Below are 25,263 nucleotides of genomic sequence, written 5' to 3'. Positions count from 1 at the left end.
TCACTTTTCTCCCCTCTAGTTCTTATTGAGCTTGGCTCTCAACCTCGCCCCAAACCAGTAGAAGACGTAAGGGATAAACACCATCCCCACCCCAATGAACGCCAACAGCCACGACGCCCACTGCAGTCCCAGACGATCGTACATCTGCGTGATGAACAGCGGAAACGCCGCACCGCCGCCAGACCGCAGGAAGACCTTGGCCGCCAGCGCAGACGCCGCATACTTCTGGTAGCTGTCGATGATGTAGTTGTTCACGGCATAGTAGCAGAGCACCATGCCGAACCCGAAGGCAATCCCGGAGGAGGCGGGCCCCACCCAGATGATGCCCTTGTAAGAGGTGGCGCCGAGGATGAACAGCGCGATGGGGACGAAGGGCGCGCCGATGAGGGCGCCGATGAGTCGGTCCTCCGGGGTCGGGGCACGGCGGCTGCAGATCTGGTGGAATTGCTTCTCGAGCAGCGGCGTGAAGATCAGCGAGAAGCCGGCACCGATGAGAATCGGGATGAACATCAGCCCGATCTGGCCGTCGTTGTAGCCGTACAGCTTGCCGAAGATGACCGGGTAGGCGAAGAAGAAGGCGTACAGCATGGAGTAGATCAGCACGATGTACATGCACATCAGGTCGAGCACGGGCTCGGTGAGGATCATGGTGATCGGGCGGATCAGCGAGGTGCGCACGATCTCCTTGAGGGAAGGCTTGTGCTGCTCCTGCTCCGTGATGATGTGCGGATTGCCCGTCTCGGAGCGGAGGCGCGCCGCGCGCCGCTTGAGGATCACGGGCGCGTACGTCTCCGGGACGAGGCCGACGAGGATGCCCACGGCCCCGGCGAAGGCCAGATTGGTCCAGAAGAAGAGATCCAGCCGGCCTGAGCCCACCGTGATCCAGCCGCAGACGATGGGCCCGATCACGGGGCCGCAGTACGGGGCTGCCGCGAAGAAGGCGATCGCCATGCCCCGCTCCTCGATGGACCAGATGTCCGCGATGGTGCCGCCTGCAAGCGAGAGGCCGGAGCTGGAGAAGACACCGCAGAGGAAGCGGCATGCCAGCAGTCCGCCGATGTTGGGCGACAGGGCGCAAGGGATGTTGAAGATCGTGTACAGCACCAGGGAAATAATGTAGACCGGCCGCCGGCCGATAATCTCCGATAGGGGGGACCAGAGAAGGGGACCGACAGCGAAGCCGCAGACCATGATACTGCAGGTAAGGGTGGCCACTTCGAGAGAGACGTGGTACTTCTCTTCAATAAGGCCCAGACCGCCCGTTACGATTGCGGAACCGTAGGCGACGCAGACCACGAGGAGGGAGGCGACCATGGTGACGTACCAGCGATAGGCACGGGACCAGTTGTAAGGGTTCTCGGGATCGTTGATGGTGAAGGTGACAAACTCGGTAGGCTGGTCATCGGCCTTTTCGAGGTCCGGGGAGGAGGAGCTCGACGACGGTTGCCGGTCTTGACGCGAGCGGATCTGTTCGAGCGTGCGTTTGGGAACGAGGCCCGTGCTGGTCTCGATGGTATATTCCTCCGGGAACACAGGGTCGGCAGGCCGACCGACGTCTGGATAGTTGTAGTCGACTGGCGGAGGGCTGGGCGAGATTCCGCGGTTTGTTAAGGACTCTCGAGTTTCTGTGCGAAGAAGATGTGGTTGTTCTGATGCATTGCTCATAGCCCGTTGGGGCTCGGACATAGGTGGTGCCATGGTTGTATGGAATGAGATGGCTGGAGCTTTGGTAGACTGTGGACTTGAGATGCCTTTCTGTGTGCTATTGTAAGAGAGACAAGCAGATTATGTATAGGAAAGGAGTTGATTTATATCTTTGGATGTTGAATTCGTATAGTTCAGGCACGCAGCGAGGCCGACGCATCGCCGATCCATCACCGAGACGCACCGAGCTTGAACCGTTCGATACTCTACCCGGTTTGGAGCCAACACACGCCATCTGGGTGACTCAGAGCCGGTTCGGTCTTAGATCGTCCCTGTTTCGTGGCTTCGGGTTGCATCTTGCATCAGATTGACCCTGAGCCAGGGATTGCAGCTGAGATTTGGTCAGATCAAATGATCCCTGCCGCGTCGACCAGATGCCGTGTTTGTTTGTGCAATAAGTTGATCTTCATAACGAATCTTCATATAAACATGAAGACAACAGTGCTCAAGAAGCTTTAGCCGGCGAAGATTGAATGCAAGTGCCTCAAAATGTGAAATCAATCCTTGGGAGCATAGCTTCAGGTCGGAGATGTGTTGTCATCCAGCTCGTGTAAGCTGCAGAGATTTGTGATCATGAAAACTCTGCTCCTGCAAGCTGCAACTAGCCCAATCAGGACTACTAATCTATGACGCAAGATCAAAGCCCACAGTTGCGCGATATGTTGTGGTACATTCTTTCATGAAGTAAGTAGAGATGTCGATGAGAGTCTGGAAGGGACGATGGGCAAAGATAAGGGCGCAAGCTCGGCGATGGTTCGGTGCCGAGCTTTCTCCGGAGCAACTCCGAACAATAATATGATAACATCGACGCTGTCGAGCTTCAGGGAGAACGAGAAATCCCCGAAGCATTTGAACCCGACACAAATTCCCCTGAAACATGCGTCATTTAAATCTCTGCAGGAATCGTTATTTTTTCCAATCGAGTGGTTGAGAGCATGGACCGGTTGATCTGATTTAACCAAGCCCGTTCAATCCATACCGAAGATCCGATAAAAGAAAAACTTGATGCTATCCCCTAAGCTATAGCATAACCATAGACAAGACTCCCTCCCAAGCCATCCCTCCACTTTTCTTCTGCAGAATCACCTTCGTGAGCCAAGACAGCCCCCCCCTAATCGCTAGCCCGGTACTTAGCCCGGTACTCTTCCAGCCGGCGCATATCCTCGCCCGCGCCCTTCTCCTGCATCAACCGGATCAGATCATCCAGGGTGACGATGCTCGTGGTGGGCACGCCGTACTCCTTGCGGATCTGACCCATGGCGCTCATGCGCGGCGCGTCGTCCTCCACGCCGCTGGCGTCCTTGGGACCCGGCATCTTCTCCTGGCGGTCCAGCGCGACGGCGAAGCCGACCACCTTGCCGCCTTCCTGGGCGACCAGGTCGAGGGTCTCGCGCATCGCCGTGCCGGCGGTGATCACGTCGTCGATCACCAGCACGTTCTTGCCCTTCAGGCCGGCGCCCACGATGCTGCCGCCCTCGCCGTGGTCCTTCTTCTCCTTGCGGTTGTAGCTGTAGGACACCTCGGCCCAGGCGTCGGGCTGCAGGCGGTGGAGCTCGAGCAGGGTGGCGCAGGCGAGTGGGATGCCTTTGTATGCAGGGCTGTTTGGAAGGGATGGGGGTCAGAGATTGGGATCAAGAGAAGAAGACGTGGGTGTATGCGGCGGAGTGGTTTGTGTTTGGGGGATGGGTTGTGCGGTGTTCAACTCACCCGAAGATCACGTCGGGCTTGGGGATGGATGGGTTCTCAGCGAGGAAGGTGATGATGGTGTGGGCGTAGGCGGTTGAGAGGGCAGAGAGGAGCGAAGCCGTGTGGAAGGTACCGGCGTTGAAGAAGTAGGGGGAATCTATTTAGGATCCTCGATTAGCAAGGGACGGGTCACCGATAGTGGTATCTCGGAGAGGGGAAGCGTACGACGGCCCGACTTGAGGGTGAAAGTGCCAAAGGTCAGGACCTTGGCGGAGATGGAGGACTCCAGGAAGGTGGTCTTGTAAGCGGGGAGGGCCATGGCGAAGTGAATTGGCGTGACTTGAGGATTTGCAGGGGCTGTTGGCGGGGAATACTTTTGATCTCCTAAAAGAAAAAGATTGAAACCATCTCCAGATGATGAGGTAAGCCGTACCCCGCACTATTCCCGTTTAGACCACACGCAGGGGTCCGTGTCCCGAGTTCGGTGCTTTCTTATCTTATCGCTTATCGGCTTCAATCGTCGACCATGATTATGAACTCGGAGGTATATATTTACAGTACATTGAAGAAACCATCATCCAAACGCCTATCCTATTATCGTACACCTCACTCCCATCAGGCCAAGTTCTGCAAGTTGACCATCTCATAGTACCTTCCTCGTCGACGCAACAGTTCCTTATGCGTGCCCCACTCGACGACCTCTCCCTGATCGAGGAAATAGATCATGTCCGCCCGCTGGATCGTGCTCAATCGATGAGCCACCGCGATCGTCGTGCGGCCCTTCGCCGCTGCATCCAAAGCCGCCTGGACCACCTTCTCCGACTCCGAGTCCAAGGCCGATGTGGCCTCATCCAGCAGAAGAATGCGAGGGTTACGAATCAGCGCCCGAGCGATGGCGATCCGCTGCTTCTGCCCACCAGACAACATGCCGCCTTTGCTGCCGACGAGCGTGTTGAAACCTTGTCTAGAGAGATGTTAGCTGACTGAGCTTCCAAGTCGAGACGATGCCATGTGCAAGTTTGGGAATGGGGAAGGGACAAGGGATCACCTACGGTAACGACATGATAAAGTCGTAGATGTTCGCATCTCTGCACGCTTGGACCAACGTGTCCTCCGCCACCGCTTCCTTGTGCGTACATCCCAGCAGGATGTTCTCTCGGATCGTGCCCTGGAAGAGAGCAGGCTCCTGACTGACCAGAGCCAAGTGGCTGCGGTAGGACTTCTTCTCGAGCGTTGCGATGTCCCGCCCGTCGACATACACCTCACCCAACACCGGCTCGTAGAAGCGTTCCAACAAGGAAATGATCGTGCTTTTGCCACTACCACTCGACCCTACCAGTGCAATATTCTGTCCTGGCTTGACCGTGAGGTTGACATGCCGTAGCACAGACTGCTCCAGCCGGGTCGGGTACCGGAAAGACACGTCCCGGAATTCCACCGACCCTTGCATGGAGGACACATGGATAGCTTTGCTCTCAGCATGTTTAGTGATCGACCGATTGCTGAACAGCTTCTTGAACTCCGCGGCCGCATGCTTCGCTTTGCCCATATCTGGCGCGTTCGAGAAGATAGTCCCGGCCGCCTGAGCGCCGAAGATGACCTCGCTGAAGCACACGTAGAATTGAAAGAGTGTGTACTCTCCGTGCCCGAGGAGAGTTCCTCCATACCAGAAGCCCAGAGCCATGCACATAAACGGCAACGCTTGGGAGCTGGCATAGAGGGCGGAGGACTTGAAGATGGGGAGGATGTCCTCCTTGAGCTGCGCTTGTACTTGTTTCTCGTAGGAACTGACAACTTGCTTCTCCATCGTAAGAGAAGCAACAGTCCGGATGGCAGAGGCCGCCTCGCAGGCTGAGCTCGCAGACTGTTGATACGCAGCTTTCGCTCGACGCTGGAATCGATCCAGCATCCACACGCGAAGAAAGCCGCACATCAACAGGACTGGCACAGCTGAGATGCATACCAAAGCAAGCTTCCAGCCCATGACCAGAGCTACGACAAGGGAAGCTGAAAGATTGACAGTGACAATGAGCAGGGTACCGAGAGTGACGCCGCTGATTCCGGCCAGCTGTTTAGTTTCGGCACCCAAGGTCGACGTCAGAGCGCCTGTGGTGTTCTCTTCCTTGTCAAAGAATGAGATCTCCTTGTTCAGCATGACCCGGAATGCCTGGCTTCGGGCTCGGAAGATCAGTTTCTCGGAGCTATACGCGAACAGGGTCCCTTGGGTGGCATAGATAACCAGTGTCACCAAGCCCATCATGAGGAACATCAAGCACCAGAAGTTCGCATCGTGGCGTAGCTTGTGGTATTCGAACGGAGGCAAGCTCAGCGTGTTGACTGCCTTGGCAAACAACACCGCCTGAGATGGCTGAATGCCCCCGGCCAGGGTCGATGCACAGAGACCCAGAATCATGATCGGCCACTCCGGTCGGTTGAACGAGGCAAGGAACTTGAACAACGCCCATAGGGACAGGTTCTCCTTGTGCTTGGATGGTAAGGGCGGAATGAACATGGACATCCTGGTCCTACGTCTCTGCCTCGCCCCGGTCTTCAGCACAATATCCGAGGCGTCGTCACTAAAGTCGTCTTCGTCGTCCATGGGGATTCCGCCGCCAATATAATCCTCATCGAGGAAGAACGTCATCGACTCGTGTCGCTTCGCGGCCTCCTTCTGCTTGATCTGCTGCGCCTGCACCATGTCATAGTACACTCCCTCCCGGCCCATGAGATCAAAATGCGACCCTTGCTCCACGATGTGCCCATGGACCAGGACAACGATATTATGCGCCTCCTTGATCGTAGAGAGTCGGTGGGCGATGGCAATCGTCGTCCGCCCCTTCGAGGCGTTGTCCAACGCCGCCTGCACGATCTCTTCCGACTTCGCGTCCAGCGCCGAAGTCGCTTCGTCAAGCAACAAGATCTTCGGGTCGCTCACCACGGCCCTCGCGATCGCGATCCGCTGCTTCTGGCCTCCTGACAGTGAGAATCCACCGATGTTCGTCTCGTACTTCTTCGGCAACGCCATGATAAAATCATGTGCGTTGGCCATCTTCGCGGCGTCGTGAATGCGCATGGTGATGCTGGCTTCGGGCGCATTCTCGTACTCCGATCCGATCAGCCCGAACCGGATATTCTCGTAGATCGTGGTCGCGAAGAGTCTAGGCTCTTGCGAGACCAAAGAGATCTGCTGACGCACCCATCGCAGGTTTAACGTATAGAGATCGTGTCCGTCGATCGAGATATGGCCGGCGACGGGGTTGTAGAACCGCTCCAGCAGACCGATGACCGTACTCTTGCCCGACCCTGACGGCCCCACAAACGCTGTGGTCTTTCCAGCAGGAATATAGACGCTGAGGTCATTTGTCACAACAACCTCCGGTCGCGAAGGATACACGTGCCGGACATTCTGCAGCACGATGTTGCCCTTGACATGGCCGAGGATCTTGCCGCTCTCGGAGGAGGCATCCAACGGCGACGCCCGGTCAATCGTGCTGTAGAGCTTGGATGCAGCGGCGACGGCATTCGACAGCGCCTGCACGTTGGGAGCGACGTTGCCCAGGTTGTAGGAACCCAGCATGATCGACATGAGAATGGTGAGGACATCGCCGACCTTGACGTGTTCGCGGGCATCGACGAGGAAGCGCGAGCCCATCCAGAAGCCCATCCCATAGTTCAGGTACATGACGCCCAGCATCGCGCCGACCATGACGGCGAAGGTGATCTGGGACTTCCGGGCGGGCGCCTCGGACTCCCGCAGCTGCGCCTCGTACTTGGCGGCGAGCACGTTCTGGGCGTCGAAGGCGACGACCGTGCGGACCGAGTCAAGGATGTCCTCGGCGAAGCTGCCGGAGCGGCCCTGACACTCCAGCGCACGCTTGCTGTGGACCATCATGACGATCGACCCGCCGCCCATGATCAAGAGCAAGGCGATCAACGTGGCGCTGCAGATCAACGCCAGCTTCCAGTACTTGATGTAGGCGATGATGAACGCCGTGACGAAGGTCGACAGCCCCGTAAGGGCCAGGCCGACCTTTTCGGAGATCCCGTCCTGGATCAGGTTGGTGTCCGCCGTGATCCGCGTCGTGATCTCGCCGGCCCCCAGGCTGTCGAAGAAGGCGATGTTCTGGCGCAGGATCGCCCGCAGGTACTCCACGCGGATGCGCTGCACCACATGGTCGCCCGTGTAGATGAAGCCGACCGTCGCGATGTATATGGTGATGAACTCCGCCGCGGCAAGGTAGATAAAGTAGACCACGTATTTGTTGAGCTCGTGGTGGAAGTGGTCGTACGTGATGCGCCCGGCTGCAATGTCTTGGAAGGTCGATGTGAGGTTACCAAAGAGGACCTGTTCCACGAGGTTAGTCGTTATGAGTGAGCTTCACAGGAGATAGCGTCGTGAACCGACGGTGAATAGCGGCAAGGCAGCGCCTCCGATTATCGAAGCGACCGAGCTAAGCAGCAGGAAGACTAGATCCCACCGGCTGGCATAGCGATAAATGCCAAAGAACCCGGGCTTGGATACGGGGACACGGATCTGCTGCTCGAGGATGCTCTTCTCGACCTCCGACAGGGCGATGACGGTGCTGTCTGTGGCAGGAGTCTGTTTGCGACCGTGGTCAGTGGGTTTGATTGTGGCAATGAAGCAAGACGCTGAGGTTTTCTGACCGTGGGTATTGACTCCAAGCAGATGTCTTCTTCTTTCCACTTCATCATGCAGATGGTTTTATTCTCGCTCAGTCTGTCCCTATCACCAAGCTGCCCAGCAGCAGCATCTCACACGGTCGGAACGGAGGAGCAAAGCGAGCTCGGTTGGTAGGGTGGCTTGATTGGGCCAAGACAGACAGTCGAAAGACAGCGAGGACAATGGGCGCAGTGGAGGAGTGGTGCGAACTGGAAGTGAAACTAGCCATCACATGAAATGACACTGGGGACGTGACAGGACCCCTATAATCGAAACCTCGGAGGCCCAACTACCTGGACTTTTTCGTACCAAGGAAAGTGGGTTGATCGTGCCTATCGTCATTCATTGTGTGACCGGCTGGACCAATTTCTTAATTATGATTCTGTCGACGAGTCCAGTTGAAGACGGGGCCAAAAGGCACCAAAGGGACTGAAAGATGAGAATCGGTGCCAGTTGTGTTGAACCAGTGTTTCACGTGGATGGGCAGAAGGAGACGATCAGGGACCGGAAAGCCAAATGGCCCTGGTTCCAATTATTAGGGCTGGTAGATAGGTCAACTTCAGTCAACTTCAGTCAACTTCAGTCACCTCCAGTCACCAATCACCCCAGCCTTGCGGCTGAAACACAACGGTGTCCGAACCAGATCGACAGATCGGATATTACAGCCTGTTTAAGAGATGGAGGTAAACGGACGGGGATCTCAGGCTGGTCCGGGCTGGGTTTCAAACTCTTCATTCATGGTTGAAAGCTGAAACCGGGGTTCGTATTGGCGACGGCCTCAAAAATTGGGCCACTCTACCAAGCTCCCCAAACAACGTTTACGGAGTACCGTGCAAACCAAAACTTAATCAACTTAATCAACTTAAGGCAATCTCCGAAGGTAAAAACTCAATTCCGTTTGTTTTTTGGGAGATCTGACACTCTCATTTGTCTACTGCTAACTATTTCGTTTCACGCCTAAACTTTAACCGGGGTATAACATGGATCCACTTCCAAACCTGAAGCACTAGCCAACTTGTCAATCCGCAAATCAATGTGAGTGTCGCCATGACACAACAGTAAAGAGAAAAGAAAAATCATCAATGGATGAATAAGTCAATGTGGGTGGTGGGAGAAAAGAACCAAACCCGAGAAAGAACCAGCCCCCTCTGAATCTAGAATCTTGGAATCGATCGATAGGTCCACCAAATTAATCAATCTCACGCTTCTGAAGCTTCAGCTTCAGGTCAGGAAGCTCCCAGAAAGCATAGCAGCGACTCTCGCGCTGCCAATCCTTGACAGGGCCCACATATTCTGCATCGAAATCCAGGAAGAACGCAGCCAGAGTCAGCTGCATCATTTGTTTGGCGAAGTACTTGGCAACACAAGACCGACTGCCCACCAGGAAAGGCTGAACGGCCTCCTTCTTGTCCGTACAGCCTGGCTCCGTCCATCGCTCGGGAATGAACTCGTAGGGCTCACTGAAGTATTCGGGGTTATGGTGCAATGCGAAGATCGAAGTGCAGATCTCAGTCTGAAACGGGAAGGCAGGGTCAGTGGGGGAAAGGCCGGACAGGGAACATATCAGATAAACTTACTCCGGCCGGGATATAGGTGCCATCCACGTAGGCTCCGGGTGAAACACGCGGACCTCCCACTGGGACAGGAGGATACAAGCGGAGGGACTCCGTGATAACAGCGTTCAGATATGGCAGCTCTTGTGCAACGTGCCCTGAAACATCTTCTGCGGACGTGAAGGCCGAGCGCAACTCCTGGTTCAATTTGGCATGCACTTCAGGATGGGTCAGAACAAAGTAGATGGTCGCACAGAGAGCATTCTGGGTGGTATGGAAACCAGCCAGCATGATGGCGGAGAAATTCTCGGCAATTTCAGGAACAGGCAGGTCGCCTGTGCCTGCCCGCTCCATCACCTCGACCATGACGTCCCGACGAGTGTGAGATGCACCAAGCTGTCTGTTTGCATGTTAGCCATGGACTTAATCGTATGCTAGTCAGCACTCACTCATTGATGAGTCTCATTCTCGCCTGTTCTGCGGACTGGCGAACACCCTTGCGGATCAAATGGCGGAGCATCCATTTGATCATGGTCGGCACTCCGGAGCCCTTGAATTGATCACGGATGGTACTCCAGTAGAAGATGCGCGGCAGCTGCTCGGTCCAGAAATAAGGCTTTCCACGCTTGAGACAGCCCAAAGGCTTTCCGAGCAGCACCTCCGACACAGTATCGACGGAGTGGCAGTAGAGTAGCTGGTTCAAAGACAGTGTATCTGCCTTCTCCAGCTTCTCCTTCATAGTCGTGTGCAAATGGAGAATCCGCTCCTTGATAACACCTGCATGGGCCTGCATGCTGCCGGGGCTAAGGGAAGGAGCGAACAGCTTTCGTACCGAGGCATGGTAGACAGGGTCACTCGCAGTGAAGATATTCCGTCTCGAGATACCCTTGTAGAAACCGGTCTTAAGGAAGGCGGTACCTTTTCCCGAGCCAGCACCATAGATGTTGCGCAGACCTCTGACGGTATTGGTAGTTGCCTGGCCTGGAGCAAAACGCACAATCTTGCCTGAGTCAAGTCAGATATCTGCACAGAGGCCGCAGATGCTATCAAGGGGGAGTGTACCATAGGATTCATGCAACGAATGAAAGTAATGGGCACTCCGACCGGACAGGAAGGCGATCTTGGTGGCAGACTGCAGATGCAGGGTGGTTAGACGGCCGTTCCGTTGTCTGTGCAAAGAGGAAGGGAAACCGTACACCGCAGAGAAACAAATCAAGGAACGAGCCTGGGACCCCCTTGATGATTGGTCCCTTAGGAAGCAATTGGATGAAAAGAATGAGAAGCCAAGGGATCTCGTGGTGTGTCAGTCATACCCGTCAAGAAGCTTGTTTAATTCCAACATACCAACACAATGGCGAGAATTGGGAGCGAGATTATTCCCGAAGGATTGATTTCGAATTGCCCCGAGGGCACGGCCATGGCCAGAAAGATCATCTTAACGAGAGTGATTACAAGAACGAGTGCAATTGCAAGAACGAAAGTAGTTGACCACCACAAAGTCGCCTCAGACGTGCTATGGGCCAGATCTATTTATCATGCATGGGCAATGGTCTCTCAGCGCCCCTAGGCGAATCACGCTTGAACTAGCTGTACCGCTGTTGAGGCAAAGTTACTCTCCTGATCCCATCCGGCTAGATGCATCTACCGGTCTCAGTCCATGTTTCTGTTGCACAGGTTCCTCGGCCTGATTCTGATCCAGTTAATCAGATCAGACCAGAATGTATGCGTGATTCTTGACGATCATGATTGGGCGCGTGGTTTGAGTTCCTGACGATAGATCGAACCCGGGTCAGGGTTAAGAGTGGATCTGCCCCATTTTTGGGGATCCTCGGGCCCAAAGTTTATGCTTGCCCCTGCGGCAGTCGCATCCGCTCTCATCTACCAGAAACATCGTATACTCTGACTTGTCGCGGTTTCAGGTCCATATAAGGGCCTCAACGCCAAAATGTCAGACCGTTGTCCAAGCACGGTCAATGTCCGAACGCGAATGTTTCACCATTTTCCATTTTTCGCGATAGATCTTTCTGGGGCCATTCCACCAATTGGTGTTCCCCACTTTTCCCTCCAAATTGCTCGTCCCCTTTTCTGCCATTTTGGTGACAATCCAGTTATATAAGCCCTTGGTGTGACAAGTCCTTACCTCTCCTCTTCTGTACTTCAAATCTGTCACTTCCATTCAGACAGATTCTTTCTTGCCGACTATGGCAGACGAGCGCACCCGGGTCCTCTTCCTGGCAAACAGCGAACATGGTCAAACAAACATCATCCTCGCCATCACTCATGAGCTTCTTGTTCAAGGCAATGTTGATGTTCATATTGGCTCATTCGCTGTCCTTGAACGCCGGGTTGAGAAGCTGGTAGCTGACAATGCTGCTGCATACGACGAGGATTTCCGATCTCGCATCCACTTTCACCCGGTGAGAGGCCCCTCGAACACCGATGTCTTCATCCGGACCGGAAAGAGGGGTGCGTTTCATCCTCCCGGCTACCATGGTGCAGTCTTAGGGTTCCAGTCTCTGTGCGAAGACATCTGGGGCTGGACCGAGGACGAGTATGTCGACATTTATGAAAGCTGCGTCGAGATTATCAAGGGAGTGAAGCCGGATGCGATAGCAGTCGACTTCTTCTTCCTCCAGGGCCGGGACGCTGCGTACAATGCCGGCCACACGGCCATTCTTATCAACACGACGTCAATCAGTCACATTGTCCTGGGCATGCAACCCAATTCTGCGGCTCTCTGGAAGTATCCTCTGTATGTACTGCCAACCATGCTAGCCTCGGACCGTTATTAACAAAAATTCCAGACCTGGCACTGGGTTCGCTTATCCCATCCCATGGCATACAGTGCCCCTCAATGCCCTTGCCGTGCTGAAGACGGCGAAAATGTACCACGGCAGTGGTAGACGTCGTGAAATCAGAGAATGGCGCATCAAGCATAAGATCCATGGCAGGTTCCCCTTCGCAGATGCATGGCGGCCCGATCGATTTCACATTTCACCAGGCTTGTTGGAGCTGGATTGGCCATTCAGTGTTATGCCCGATAACATTCTGCCTTGTGGGCCAATTCTGCTGCCAACTGCATCGGTGCAGAAGCAGGACCCGGAGATGGCGCGCTGGCTCGCGAATGCTCCGACTATTTTGGTCAATCTAGGTACCTTGTATGCTCCTGATCCCAAGGTTGCGGAGGAGATTGCCACTGGCCTGAAGATGTTTCTCAATGGCTGGAAGGGTGAGAAAGTCCAGATTCTCTGGAAACTGCCCAAACATCCGCACGACGTAGACGACATCTACGGTCGGTCGATCGAGCCACTGAAGCGGGAGATGGAGGAGGATTCAGTCCGCGTTCGCGCTTGGTTTGAGGTCGAGCCGATGGCGATGCTCGAGACGGGTGGGTTAGTCTGCTCAGTTCATCACGGAGGTGCCAACTCATGGTACGAGGCCATTCAGTAAGTTTCCTTACCCTTGATCCCCGAGAACTGTGACTGACCTCTCTAGAAACGGTGTTCCTCATGTTGTGCTTCCAGCCTGGCAAGACTGCTACGAGAACGCAGCTCGAGCTGAATGGCTTGGTATTGGTGTCTATGGCAACAAGAGCCGTGCGCCCAATATCAGCGCGAAGGAGTTGAGCAAGGGACTCTTGAAAGTCATGAACAACAAGTCATATAGAGAGAAGGCGAGCGAGCTTGCCAAACTTTGCCATAGGAAGGAGGGACGAGTTGCAGCGGCGGAAAAAATCCTGGAGATTGCGCAGTCTCGTGACCATGGCAAGCTTGCCATGCGCTTACCGGAAATGAAAACCAACTGTCCTTTGTACGAAGTCAAGAACCGCCAGGGTATGGTTCTCCAGACTGCCCAGAAGCCTACAACAGCAGGCAAGGGAGATTCGAAGTATGTCCTAATCGAAGCCTCGCCCTCCCCTTCCCCCTTTGCCCTCGCTTCGAATTACAATAAAGCTAATCATCGTTCCAGACCTCTCCTCACGGATATTTACGAGACTCTCCTTATGACTATTCTGAGTAACACCTGGCTTTTCTTCCCGGTGTTGGGCTACTCTCTTCTACTTATCCCTCGCCTTCGTCTATTCGCTCTTGTATATATCCTCTACATCAAATTCATCTCGAAGGCCCACAAAACCGGCACTCTATCACTGCGCAACGACCGATTCCGTCACTCCTCCATCTGGAAGACAACCTACGCCAACTACTTCCCACTAACACTGTACCGTACCGTGCCTCTTCCACCGCAAAGACGCTATATCTTCGGCTACCATCCTCATGGGATCGCTCTCCGCGGCGCCATCGGTGCCTTTGCCGCTGAGGCAGCCGACTTCTCCCAACTCTTCCCGGGGATTACCAACACACTCCTCATGAAGGACAGCTTTTACACCACTCCTCTCCTTCGCGAATACCTTTTGTCACTTGGGACAAGCGGTGTGTCGCGCTCCTCGTGTATCCGACACCTGACCCGCGGCGGCCACGACGACCGCGGGATGGGTCGCGCCATCACCATCACCGTGGGCGGGAGTCGGGAGTACAACATCGCGAAGCCCGGAACCATGGATGTGGTGGTGAAGATCCGCAAGGGATTTGTGCGGGTGGCGGTGCAAACGGGTGCGGATCTTGTGCCTGTCATCGCGTTCGGTGAGAATGAGCTCTTTGATTGCGTGGACGTGAACAGTTCAACTGCGCTGGGGCTGGTGGCGCGAGCCTGGGAGTTCGCGGTGGGCCATCGCGTGGCATTCTCGACCGGTCGATTTGGACTCTTCTGTCCGCATCGGAGGCCCTTGAACGTTGTGGTTGGCAAGCCGATCGAGGTGAAGCAGCAGCGGTGGGAGCCAGATGAGGCGTATATTGACGAGGTCCACGCTCAGTATGTCACGGAACTGGGGAAGCTGTATGATGGTTGGAAGGAGACGTTCGCGCCGAACAAGGATGTGAAGTTCGAAGTCGTGGAGTAATTCTAAGGTTATTGGAGTTAACTGGTTTGATTTGGGACTTGGGATATCTCGGATATGGCGTTGTGACTTTATACCAGGAGTAGACTTTCGAGTTGAATACTCAACGGCTCAGGAAGCTAAATATAACTTTGCAAATAAAAGAACTTTTAGCAAGTAGGTTATATGGTAGACCAAAGAAGTTCCATACCCATGCCGCCGGAGTCCTGCAGTGGCTTAGGCTTTCCACCGCATAGAAGACGCCACCCTCGGCCCGCTACACTCCCTCTCAACCTTTCCTTCTCGCAACAGCCTCTCCCTCCACAAACTCGTTTGTTGTCCACGACACGGCCTCCAGCAACCACCAAAACCACCTTCAGAAGCAGAGAATGCATGACCCTGACTACGTACAATCTATCTCATCAAATCCAAACCTATGGGATGTGCATCTCACTGACGAGACGATTCTGGCTGTAGCTACGTCAGACCAGACCACGAACCCATGCCCAAAGAGCCAGCATCCCTTGCTTCCAATATTCCCGAAAGAGTGCAGATCCCTCAGCACAAACGCGCATTATGGCCGATGCTCATACACAAATCGTGCACAAATCTACGTTATGCACGGCCGTCTGAGATGATCTTCGGACAACCCACCGGCCATAATGCATGAAGCAGCTCTCCCCAGAGTCACCATGCATTCCTGCGCGTTCACCGCAGACTCCTAGATCGATTGGACACCCGACCTATCCGACTGGAAGATGGGATATTGGCCAGTCAGAGAGCTATATAAGAATGACCGAGACATCTCTTCTCTCACGGCTCTCTGCTGTCGCTAGAGGGAGTTGAATTACCTTGTATCGCCGCGCTACAATCAGTCTATACCGGTGGTGCACAGAGTCTTTATTGCGTTATCAACCCTCGGTATTCAGTTTACGCTGGTCACGCATCAGAGGTATTTGAACGTACCGACAATCATCTCGTTCGCAAATCTTGGACCTTTATCGGAACACCGAGCAAGGATCCTCAGGCACTTTTGCGTAGATTAAGGGAAGTCGGACTTCGTTCCGCTGTTCAGCCATGGACTCTCTACAGGCCAATAGAGAAGTCCACAATAACCAGAACCTTCTGGTTGCGCCCCTCTCTCATTGGTCCTTCTCGCATAATTTCTTCGTAGGTATCTCTCGGTGATTGAGCTTCTTCCTCGACTGACTAGTTTTTCCCAGGCTATCTTCTATATTATCGGGATACTTACCGGTGCCAAACTTGTATACAATGTCTATTTGCATCCGCTTCGATCTCATCCAGGGCCAATACTTGCTAGAGCAACAAGGCTCTACATGGTGCTCCTCGAGCTCCGGGGATGCCTCCATCTTCGAATCAAGGAATGGCACGACCAGTACGGCGAGGTGGTCCGCATCGCGCCCGACAGCTTGTCATACAATTCCGGTCAGGCCTGGAACGAGATTTGCGGTATGTCTGGTTCAGTCACATAGCCCGCCTGTTCATCTCTCACACTGCGTCAGGCCACCGAACTCGCGATACCAAAGCTGTCTTTGAGAAAGATCAAGACTTTTTTACCCGTCCACCAAACGGGCAGTGGAGTGTCGTACGTCTATCTCCGTCTTCTTTTGTGACTCCTGCCCTAACCACTGTGGAGAATTTCTGCAATGCAGGTAGCAGCCAACGGCGACTACCACCGACGTCTTCGACGTCTCCTATCGCATGCATTTTCCGAGAAGGCTCTTCGCGCCCAAGAGCCAGCCCTTCAACACTATGTCGACCTTCTCATTCGCCAACTCCATCACCACGCTGATCAAGCCGGAGGTAGTGTGGTGGACATCGTCCAATGGTTCAATTTTACGACGTTCGACATTATCGGTGACCTAGCCTTCGGGGACACGTTTGGTCTACTGTATAAGGGCGTTTGGTCTCGCTACCTCGCCGCCATAACCGGACTGATGGACGTACTGGTTTACTTCCGCGCCGCCAAGTATCTGTTGCCGTCTCCGTGGAGCCTTTGGGCGGCTTCGCTCTGGGCACCGAGACACCTTCAGCAGGACCGTATATACATATATCAATTAGCAAAGGGCAAGCTGTCCCGTCGAGTTGAGCACAAGACGGAACGACAGGACTTTGGTGCGTGAGCTGCACTCTTTCTCCTGACCTCACGCTAATAAAGGCTCCAACAGTCCACTACATGCTCAAAGGCTCTCGCTCGGCCATAGGCCCCGAGGGCCTGAGCTTCGAAGAGATGGTCACGCAAGGCCAGACCCTTATCATCGCGGGCAGCGAAACCACCGCCACCGTTCTCTCGGGCACGATGTATTATCTCCTCACCACCCCACGCGCATTGTCGCGGGTGACACAGGAGATTCGTGCGGCTTTTTCCGACGAGCGGGACATCACCGTCCACCGCGCCGCCCAGCTCCCGTATCTCCACGCTGTGCTCGAGGAATCGCTTCGCATGTATCCTCCCGTGCCCGGCATATTGCCCCGGGTCACCCCGGCCCCGGGACAACTAATCTGCGGTCGGTTTGTCCCCGCGGGAACGTCCGTTGGTCTCCACCACTGGGCGTGTTACCGATCAACGCGTAACTTCAGCGACCCGGACACGTTCTGGCCGGAGCGATGGATGGCCGGCGAGGATGATGCGCGTTTTGCGAAAGATGATCGCGGGGCGTTTCATCCATTCTCTTACGGGCCCAGGAATTGCCTGGGAAGGAAGTAGGTGCCACCTGTTTCGATTCGTTTGATAGAGGGAGGTTCTAACGAAAGCTTAGTCTTGCGTATGCGGAGCTGCAGTTGATCGTGAGCAAATTGTTCTGGAACTTTGATGCGGAGTTGATGCCGGGAGGGGAAGGGTGGGCCAATCAGCGGACTACATCGCTTTGGATGAAGAAGGCGTTGCCCGTGCGGTTAATTCCGCGGCAATACGAGGTCTGAGCTGAGGTCGGGGGGGGGGGGGATTATCAGTTAGCTAGCGCTGGGTCGTGGGTCGGTAGTGACACTGAGCATGATTGTAGTTTCTACTATTCCATGCACGTACTTGGACCGTCCGTCCATGGTATCTACAGTGTGCAGAATACCTCTGTACGTGTACCTATAACTATCCCATACCCACTAGCACATAAACCCTTCTCTCGACCCAAGTTAGGCGAAATCCGATCGGCCCAAGCCAGGCATCATCTCATGCATGAAATCTGTCTGGCACTATAAAACCCCTCCCGTGACTTTCGGCCACCCCGAAACCCTACCCGATAGAACTCGGGAAAGAGTAGCCGAGATGCGCCGGCCAGCAGCCTCGCCCAGACTGACTAGCAGAGCACCAGCAATAGCATCAGCCTCCCTCAGACACTGGTACCCTGTACAATCCATGCCACGTCATAGATTCAGTCGAATCCGCCGTACCTAGCACTTCCACATGATTCAGGCAAAATTCAAGTCCACAAGTCCAACCAGCGTATCTCACATCATCTCCCTTATTGAGTTAACTGGCATATGGATTGACTCTCTATTAAGTTAACTATGACTTTCTTCCAGAAAAAATGAACCTAAAAGTAGTTCCTAATCCCGAGGGACCGATGGACCGATCGATCACCGGATAAACCCCCCTGCCTGTCAATTGAGCGGATGTATGCTGGTGGGGAGATTACTGCCGACAAACTAAACTTGCTATTTTCAGAGAACCTACCCCGAAACCCCACTGCTGTTGTTCCAACTATAGCCTCGATATCTATCGTATATAGTATATTGATTAGGATGATAAGTAAACTGCATATGATTTTTGTATTTATATTTAATGTGGCCGCACTTATGAAGCATACTCACGCGTAGAACAAAAAGCAGTCGGTCGGATCTCCGTCCCGCCAACAAACAACAAACCAAACCAAACACAGACAACACGACTTGTCACCAGAGTCACCAGGTAAAACTAACCACACCAGCATAATGCAAACCACGATTCAGCACGCCACATCCCTCAAGATCAGGTATGCGATCCCGTCGAGTGCCTACGGCACTTCACACCGCCACCAGACCAGAACCAACTACTAAGTTAGTACCTAGCAAAATCATCCCACAATGCTTGGCTCGGGTAAAATCGACGAAGAGCCATCATCACCCACCCATCCACCCACCTATAAGGTGTAAAAATAACAACAAGGCTGAACTCCCCTACACTTCCCACTAGACTATCCCACTAACTACCAGGGACAATAAACAACGTGGCTTAGGCCGGACTAAACAGCAAACACCCAAACACTACTCCGTAGTCCCATCCCATTGCACACACACACACAGACACAAAAGTGGATCGCGAGAAAGAGCCGCGCCCTCAGCTCTGCTTGTACTGTCGTACTGTCCGTTGCCGGGGCAGATTACCACCAAAGGAATCGCTAAGTTATACTAGTGAGTGCATCACAGCCTCGTGTACTCCGTGTATGGTAGGTACTGTTCACCGACAAATTCCTGCTTCATTCAATCCAAAGTTCCATAGCGGGAAGGCGTAGGAGCTTGATGCTCGAAGCTTTTTCTTTTCCCCTTGCCCCTCTGTCGTCGGTGGTTTTAGCCTTTTTGTTCGTTTCTGACTGCCGCATCGCCGGCAAGAATTTCCTTTCTTCGACGGGATGAAAAAAGGAACAGGTCCAGAACATGTTTACTTCTACAGTACACAAACCCCTGAGTGGCCAAAGATCAGGTGAAGGGGAATCAAGGCTAATATCGCCGTCTTCGTCCGAAATACCGTATCTACCTACGAATATAGAAAATAAGAGTAGTGCTTACTTACTTACTTGCTTGCTCTCTGCCCGGAATGGGGCCGAGCTGAGTGAGCGAGCACTTCTCACCCTCCTGCCCTGCCCTAATTCGCATTCCCGGATCATGATCACGGAAATCGTGACACCTAGACAAAAACAACATACCCCGTATAGCGTGATCATCACAGGATCCCGAGGCTGTGTCTGTTCGCTCTACATTCATCCAGTAGATAGGTGTCTAGTCTATTCCAATCCGGTTACGTTGAAATATACCTATAACCCAAACGAACCACAAGGCAACAAACAATCCCTGCAGAGAATAAGGACCACGCTATCTCATGTCATCAGCATCCACCACCACCACCACCACCACCACCATCATCACCATCATCATCATCGCGCATGATTTCCCCAAAACGGCTGATCCAATCGGCTACTGCGGCCGCCTTGTCAGCACTAGCAGTGCCCAAAACATTCCCCATGAACCCACTTTTCAACTCAGCCATGCTCTCGGGTCTGGACAGCTTAATGATGGCAGAGGTGGGGTTTTTTTTCGTATTGCTCTGGGGCCAGGCTGGGACTCCCTGCTGAGCGTTAAACATGGTGAGGCAGACGGGGGGGGGGAGCAATAAGCTATGACTAGGTTAAATACTCTCCGGCCTGCAGGGTCTTTGGATGACTTGCTATTTGCTTTTTTGCTCTTCCCGTTGCACCAGCGGTTCCTTCAATCGATAATCAACAGGTTACGGACTTGCATCTGTTGATTCACATCTGATAACCCCCCTTTTTAACAATCCTCTTCACATTCGTACTACATCCTTCTTTCCTCGGTGGGCTACTTCCGACCCCGGCTCAGCAGCAGCCATGAAGAAGGACGACCTAGAGTTCCAACGCCTACACGAAAAGCCCGAGACCGCATCGACCACCGAGGACTTCAAGACCCTCTTCCCCGTTACAGATCTCTCGCGTGGGCTCGTGGGGTGGGATAGCCAGGATGACCCGGCCAACCCCCAGAACTTCCCCGCCTCCAAGAAGTGGACCCTGCTGGCGCTCATCAGCTCCATCACCTTCATCTCGCCGCTCGCGTCGAGCATGTTCTCCCCGGCGATCGAGTTCGTGGCCAAGGAGTTCATGGTCACCAACGAGACCTTGCTCTCCTTCAGCGTAACCATCTTCCTGCTCGGGTTCGTGGTATGTCGGATGCTTTTGTCCCCCCTCGGACGCACTCAGAAAACTGATCCATTCCAGTTCGGCCCTCTGCTACTCGCCCCGCTCAGTGAGATCTACGGCCGTCGGGTCGTCCTCAGCGGCGCGAATTGGTTCTTCGTCGTCTGGCAGATCGGCTGCGCCCGCGCCCCCAATATGACCACCCTCATCGTGTCGCGCTTTTTCACCGGCATCGGCGGCTCGGGCTGCGTGACTCTGGGCGCCGGAGTCATCGCGGACTTGTTTCCAACCGAGCTGCGCGGTCGGGCCACCGCCATCTGGGCCATGGGGCCTCTCGTGGGGCCCATCATTGGCCCTATCTGTGGTGGTTTCGTCGGTGAGACGATCGGCTGGCGCTGGGTCTTCTACCTCCTGATTATCAGCGGTGCGGTTATTTCGGCCGGGATCGAGGTCCTGAACCAGGAGACGTATGCGCCGCTGCTGATCCGATGGAAGACGGCGCGGCTGGCCAAGGAGCTGGATAGGGTCGACCTTCGCAGCGTCTACGACGTAACCGGCAGTATGCACCAGGCACCGCCCTCGGCCCGTCGGGTTCTGGCGCAGGGACTCAAACGGCCCGTGGTGCTGTTCTGCAAGTCGCCTATTGTGCTCCTTCTTTCCGTGTACATCGCTTTCGTATACAGTCTGCTGTATCTGTTCTTCACCACCGTGACCTCCGTCTTCGAGGAGCGGTATGGCTTCTCGACCGGTCTCGCGGGCCTCGCGTACATCGGCATCGGCGTCGGGTTCTTTATCGGCCTGTTGACGGTATCACTGACCAACGATCGCATGGTCATCAAGCTGACCGCTCAGAACGGCGGCAAGTTCGAGCCCGAGATGCGTCTGCCGCTGATGATCATCTTCAGCTGCATCATCCCCATCACCTTCTTCTGGTACGGCTGGTCGGCCGAGAACGCGCAGAAAGTCCACTGGATCGTCCCCATCATCGGCATGATTCCCTTCGGTGTGGGCATGCTCGGCATCTGGATGCCCGTCCAGACCTATGTCATTGACGCATACCCGGCCTATGCGGCCTCCGCGAACGCCACCATGACGGCCTCGAGATCGCTGATGGGCGCTTTGTTACCTCTGGCAGGCCCTACCATGTTCCGCAACATGGGCATCGGATGGGGTAACTCGCTGTTGGGGTTCCTGGCCTTGGCCTTTGTGCCGGTCCCGTTGCTGTTCACCCGATACGGCAAGATGATCCGCGAGAGGTTTCCGGTTGACTTGGATTGATGAGCCGTGGCCACAAAGACGATGCAATGACCTGCTTAACATGTTTTGATAGACTTCCGTTGTTCCCATATAGAATAGATTCGACTTATTAATACCATTCGTTCATCAATCACAGGACCTCATACACAATAGACTGCAGGTCAACCCCCGTCAAAATACTGGGGTAGCTTCGAATGACATCAGGGGTGAGTCCCCATCCCTCGATGGTCATGAACGTCTCGTAGAAGCTGCGTCGGATACGGAGTTGATCTTGATCGTCGCGTTCGAGGATACTCTCGCCCCACGGCCAGCGAACTTTCAGACAACAGGCCAGGAACCCGAAGAGATCGTCACGCTGACCCTCGTAAATTTGCCAACGACGGATCAGATTGGACCGGATTTGCGGCCAGATCATGAGGTCGATCGACCCAAGGTGGGGAATGTTTATCTGGTCAGGGTTCGGGTGCATGAAGGTCGGCAGCCGAGCGAATCGGCTGGGACTGGGAGAGTACATCCATTTGAGGAGGTGGTAGGCTAGCCACCCACAGGCCAGGCGCTCGGGGTCGCGCAGCGGCCGTCGCTTCGTGGTGCGGTAGACTAGGTCTGCTAGGACGTTGGTCTTGGAGCCGTACAGGAGATCCAGCGGAGAGGCGGGGGAGTCCGGGGATGCTCTGATCTGCTCCTGGTAAGCTACCCAAGTCATGTAGGGGGCTGACGGGTCGTCGTTGGTGAGTGGAATGCGTTTCCAGAGTGGCTCTAGTGGGTTTGTAGAGTCGTGAGCGTAATTGATAGTTGCTGCGAGTGGCGGCAGCGGTGGCAGGATTGGAGCGATCGGCGGGATGGGTAGAGTTCTTCTACTAGCTTCCAAGGGGTCTATCAAGCTGCGGGAAACTGCTATCGGCGGTGGTGGCGATAGTATAGGAGGACGCTGGTTCTCGACTTCGGGCGCCTCGGGGGTATAAGCCGGTCCGGTGAGAGCTTCCGGAGACGTCAGCGCATCGATGTCCCAGGATTGCAGGAGACTTTTCAGCTGTCGTTGACGCGCAAGAAGAGATGCATTCTGCCTCCGGAGAGTCTCTATCTCTTCAGATCGCTGTTGGGCGCCTTCATCGGTGTGTTGTTGCCGACAGTGAGCAACCTGCTCTTCGAGCCGTGCGATGCGATCTTCGAGGTGACTGAGATACTGCAACTTTTTACTTCGAGAATTCTGCTGCGCCCGCCGATCGCGGAGGCGCTTCTTCTCCGCCGAGCTCAGATGACTGTGATCCGACATTTGAGCCACATTCTTCGAAGAATTGATCGGACGTGTCTGACTGGCATTGAGGTCGAGACGAAGGTGGAAGGTGATCATCCGTGGTAGCCCAAGTTATGCAGCCAATTGGGTGTATAAGTCACGTGCTCTGCTTTATGCTCGGGTTTTGAGAATTATGCACAATGAGCAATCTATAGGAAAAGGTAACTTCACTCAATTGGCTTGGATGAAATCGAGGAAATGTATTGACATCACTCAGCAATGTCTCGAGTGATGATATCTCGAATTGTGACTTCGCAGCACCGAAGATCGAATTTCAAACTTAACCATCAGTTGCAGGATAGGCTCCCTGGTTGATAGGATGTCTTTGGTTGTAACTGAATGCGCTATTGGCCAATAGTGAGAGATGAAGGGTCCGATGTATCGATAAATCGGGCATGACCTTAGATGAGCCTATTCAAGTCTGGTAAGACTGTTAGGCGTTAACGCAGGGCAAGGTCTGGAGCTCCATGTACACATCTACATGGTTCCAGATTCTAAATTACCATGATGTACTGATAAGTCCTGATCCTACTCCTACTCCTACTCCAAGTGGCGGCACTTTCGCTCTCCTTCCAGCTGAACTGCTCCCTACGCCTAGGTGCTTTACCAGTCCTCCTGCCAGTACATCACTACGATCCTGGATACTTCACGGGTGCATCCACGCAGTAGAGGAGACGCATTGAGCCGCCGGTGCCACTACGACCAAGCTTGTCGGCGCGCGAGAAGCCATGCTTCGTACATCAGCATGGCATCTCCGACTGCGAGTCGCACTCCTCCCCCAGCATAGCCGCCAGTGTCCCCGGATGCATGCCGTGCTCTCGCCATTATCTTCCCGTTGTGTTCTATTCTTAACGATTCCGACATAAGCTCTCGGGAGCGAATAACCGAGTTCGCGGGTGCTATCGAGGGGTTGTGCGGTTTGGAATGGATCCTCAATCATCGGGTGGGTACATCTGGACCAACCGGTCCAATTGTGCTGTTTCAGCCCAGGTCTCGGTCGAGGTTTGATGTTGATTGAAGTTCGAAATCGGTGTTGGGAAAGTTAACCGCGCGGACAGGCTTGGAGAGTAGTCGATGATGAGCGGGAAAGAGGGGAGGCCATAGAGTCAGAGCGTCGAGCTTGATTGGCTTGGGTCTTTGCGGTAAGTAAGTTGAAGAACGTGGCACGGGCGGACAAAAGATGGAGATGTGGGTGATGGCAGACGACAGGTGGACCGCGGGGAAGATGTCCAAGTCAGTGCTGCCTAAGGCATTGCAATGTCACGTGACTCAATGAAGTCCCATGTCTCAAACTGCTTGAGAGGGAATTATCTTGATCAGTTGTGTAGATGGGGACTTCGTAGGTCTAGTATAGAGCATAAAGCAGGTCCTGCAAGATGGCCGAGATCGAATAGCTTCTATTGAGCGAGTTGTTTTCGATATCGCGCCTTGCAGAGACCTCCGGCATCAAGATATATACCTCGTCTGAGCAGTTTCGAGCTAGCTCCCTCGGAGATCAAAGCAAACTCTCCAACTGCTATCAAGTAATACGCACGGTATTGACTATAAGTCGTTTTATTTATCACACCTCCAATAATTGTCTACAGCTACATTCAAACCCAAGTGCTATCCACATGGAATATCTATCAATAACAATCCCTCAGGCAACCTCCCCAATCAACACCCGGCAAACCTTCTCCGCCTGGCAGCCCATCCAACCCGAAATACACAGGCCCGTATCCAACCCGTCACAGCCATACAGCACTCCTGTACCGCTCAATACAGCCTACGACGTACTACCCATCAATACCCGGACTCGGCACGACTGAAGAACAGACAAGACAGACCAGCAACCACAAAATGGGTTGTCTGTCCATGATTCATCACACCTGGAATCCAATTTACCCGTCCACCGACGGGCCAGGAGAACTGATGGTCCGTATCAGAACAACTTACCTTTCCAGCAGGGACGTGAGATATTCCGTCGAAATAGACTCTTCCACCTCACGAACCTCACCACCCCCTGCAATACAATAATAAAGGCTTGCTTACTGTATCCGTATATCTCACCCCATTATCCACAACCTGTAGCAAGGATTAGAGAAAAAGGACAGAAACCTCTCACATCCCTGCCCATCCCATCCGGCGAAGGACCTGTAAGATGGAGGAGAAACCGGCGTATCACCGCGGTTAGATGGGAAAGTTTGTCCGTTGATCGGACCGGAGTGGTTCACATTACAAGCCTGGTTCTGGGC

The 25,263-nt window shown here is 54.1% G+C and overlaps 9 protein-coding genes across 9 annotated transcripts; 3 read left to right on the top strand and 6 right to left on the bottom strand.

The window, feature by feature from the left end:
- Positions 1-15: 15 nt before the first annotated feature.
- Positions 16-1,686, bottom strand: BO72DRAFT_418617 (MFS transporter; the record flags this gene model as incomplete). Its single annotated transcript, XM_040942637.1, has 1 exon — positions 16-1,686. The coding sequence occupies one exon, from the start codon at positions 1,684-1,686 to the stop codon at positions 16-18; it is 1,671 nt and encodes a 556-aa protein (XP_040806571.1).
- Positions 1,687-2,815: 1,129 nt separating this feature from the next.
- BO72DRAFT_366325 (orotate phosphoribosyltransferase) lies at positions 2,816-3,709 on the bottom strand (the record flags this gene model as incomplete). Its single annotated transcript, XM_040940783.1, has 3 exons — positions 2,816-3,302; positions 3,412-3,547; positions 3,616-3,709. The coding sequence occupies 3 exons, from the start codon at positions 3,707-3,709 to the stop codon at positions 2,816-2,818; spliced, it is 717 nt and encodes a 238-aa protein (XP_040806570.1).
- Positions 3,710-3,995: 286 nt separating this feature from the next.
- Positions 3,996-8,100, bottom strand: BO72DRAFT_473780 (putative ABC multidrug transporter; the record flags this gene model as incomplete). Its single annotated transcript, XM_040947220.1, has 4 exons — positions 3,996-4,354; positions 4,443-7,735; positions 7,796-7,990; positions 8,056-8,100. 4 exons carry the CDS (start codon positions 8,098-8,100, stop codon positions 4,006-4,008), a joined length of 3,882 nt encoding a protein of 1,293 aa, XP_040806569.1. The 3' UTR covers positions 3,996-4,005.
- A 940-nt stretch (positions 8,101-9,040) lies between these two features.
- BO72DRAFT_418609 (cytochrome P450) lies at positions 9,041-11,105 on the bottom strand. The gene is made up of 6 exons (XM_040942636.1): positions 10,969-11,105; positions 10,821-10,916; positions 10,687-10,756; positions 10,074-10,629; positions 9,649-10,024; positions 9,041-9,584 (listed from the first exon to the last, which is right to left on the bottom strand). The coding sequence occupies exons 1-6, from the start codon at positions 11,056-11,058 to the stop codon at positions 9,261-9,263; spliced, it is 1,512 nt and encodes a 503-aa protein (XP_040806568.1). The 5' UTR covers positions 11,059-11,105; the 3' UTR covers positions 9,041-9,260.
- Positions 11,106-11,825: 720 nt separating this feature from the next.
- Positions 11,826-14,581, top strand: BO72DRAFT_491046 (Diacylglycerol acyltransferase family; the record flags this gene model as incomplete). Its single annotated transcript, XM_040948165.1, has 4 exons — positions 11,826-12,376; positions 12,429-13,070; positions 13,120-13,512; positions 13,594-14,581. 4 exons carry the CDS (start codon positions 11,826-11,828, stop codon positions 14,579-14,581), a joined length of 2,574 nt encoding a protein of 857 aa, XP_040806567.1.
- A 1,053-nt stretch (positions 14,582-15,634) lies between these two features.
- Positions 15,635-17,500, top strand: BO72DRAFT_464400 (cytochrome P450; the record flags this gene model as incomplete). The annotated part of the gene is made up of 6 exons (XM_040946638.1): positions 15,635-15,727; positions 15,781-16,027; positions 16,081-16,163; positions 16,231-16,693; positions 16,747-17,281; positions 17,338-17,500. 6 exons carry the CDS (start codon positions 15,635-15,637, stop codon positions 17,498-17,500), a joined length of 1,584 nt encoding a protein of 527 aa, XP_040806566.1.
- Positions 17,501-19,655: 2,155 nt separating this feature from the next.
- On the bottom strand, positions 19,656-19,913 carry BO72DRAFT_491044 (uncharacterized protein; the record flags this gene model as incomplete). The annotated part of the gene is made up of 2 exons (XM_040948164.1): positions 19,656-19,747; positions 19,802-19,913. The coding sequence occupies 2 exons, from the start codon at positions 19,911-19,913 to the stop codon at positions 19,656-19,658; spliced, it is 204 nt and encodes a 67-aa protein (XP_040806565.1).
- A 33-nt stretch (positions 19,914-19,946) lies between these two features.
- On the top strand, positions 19,947-21,811 carry BO72DRAFT_1699 (MFS transporter). The gene is made up of 2 exons (XM_040939362.1): positions 19,947-20,499; positions 20,560-21,811. The coding sequence occupies exons 1-2, from the start codon at positions 20,176-20,178 to the stop codon at positions 21,754-21,756; spliced, it is 1,521 nt and encodes a 506-aa protein (XP_040806564.1). The 5' UTR covers positions 19,947-20,175; the 3' UTR covers positions 21,757-21,811.
- A 54-nt stretch (positions 21,812-21,865) lies between these two features.
- Positions 21,866-23,008, bottom strand: BO72DRAFT_464398 (bZIP transcription factor; the record flags this gene model as incomplete). The annotated part of the gene is made up of 2 exons (XM_040946637.1): positions 21,866-22,530; positions 22,594-23,008. 2 exons carry the CDS (start codon positions 23,006-23,008, stop codon positions 21,866-21,868), a joined length of 1,080 nt encoding a protein of 359 aa, XP_040806563.1.
- Between the last annotated feature and the right edge of the window lie 2,255 nt (positions 23,009-25,263).

Source organism: Aspergillus fijiensis (genome assembly GCF_003184825.1).
Source record: "Aspergillus fijiensis CBS 313.89 unplaced genomic scaffold BO72scaffold_1, whole genome shotgun sequence".
Lineage (NCBI taxonomy): Eukaryota > Fungi > Ascomycota > Eurotiomycetes > Eurotiales > Aspergillaceae > Aspergillus > Aspergillus fijiensis.
The sequence above is the reverse complement of the archived record's forward strand: the minus strand, read 5'-3'. Positions and strand labels throughout refer to the sequence as shown.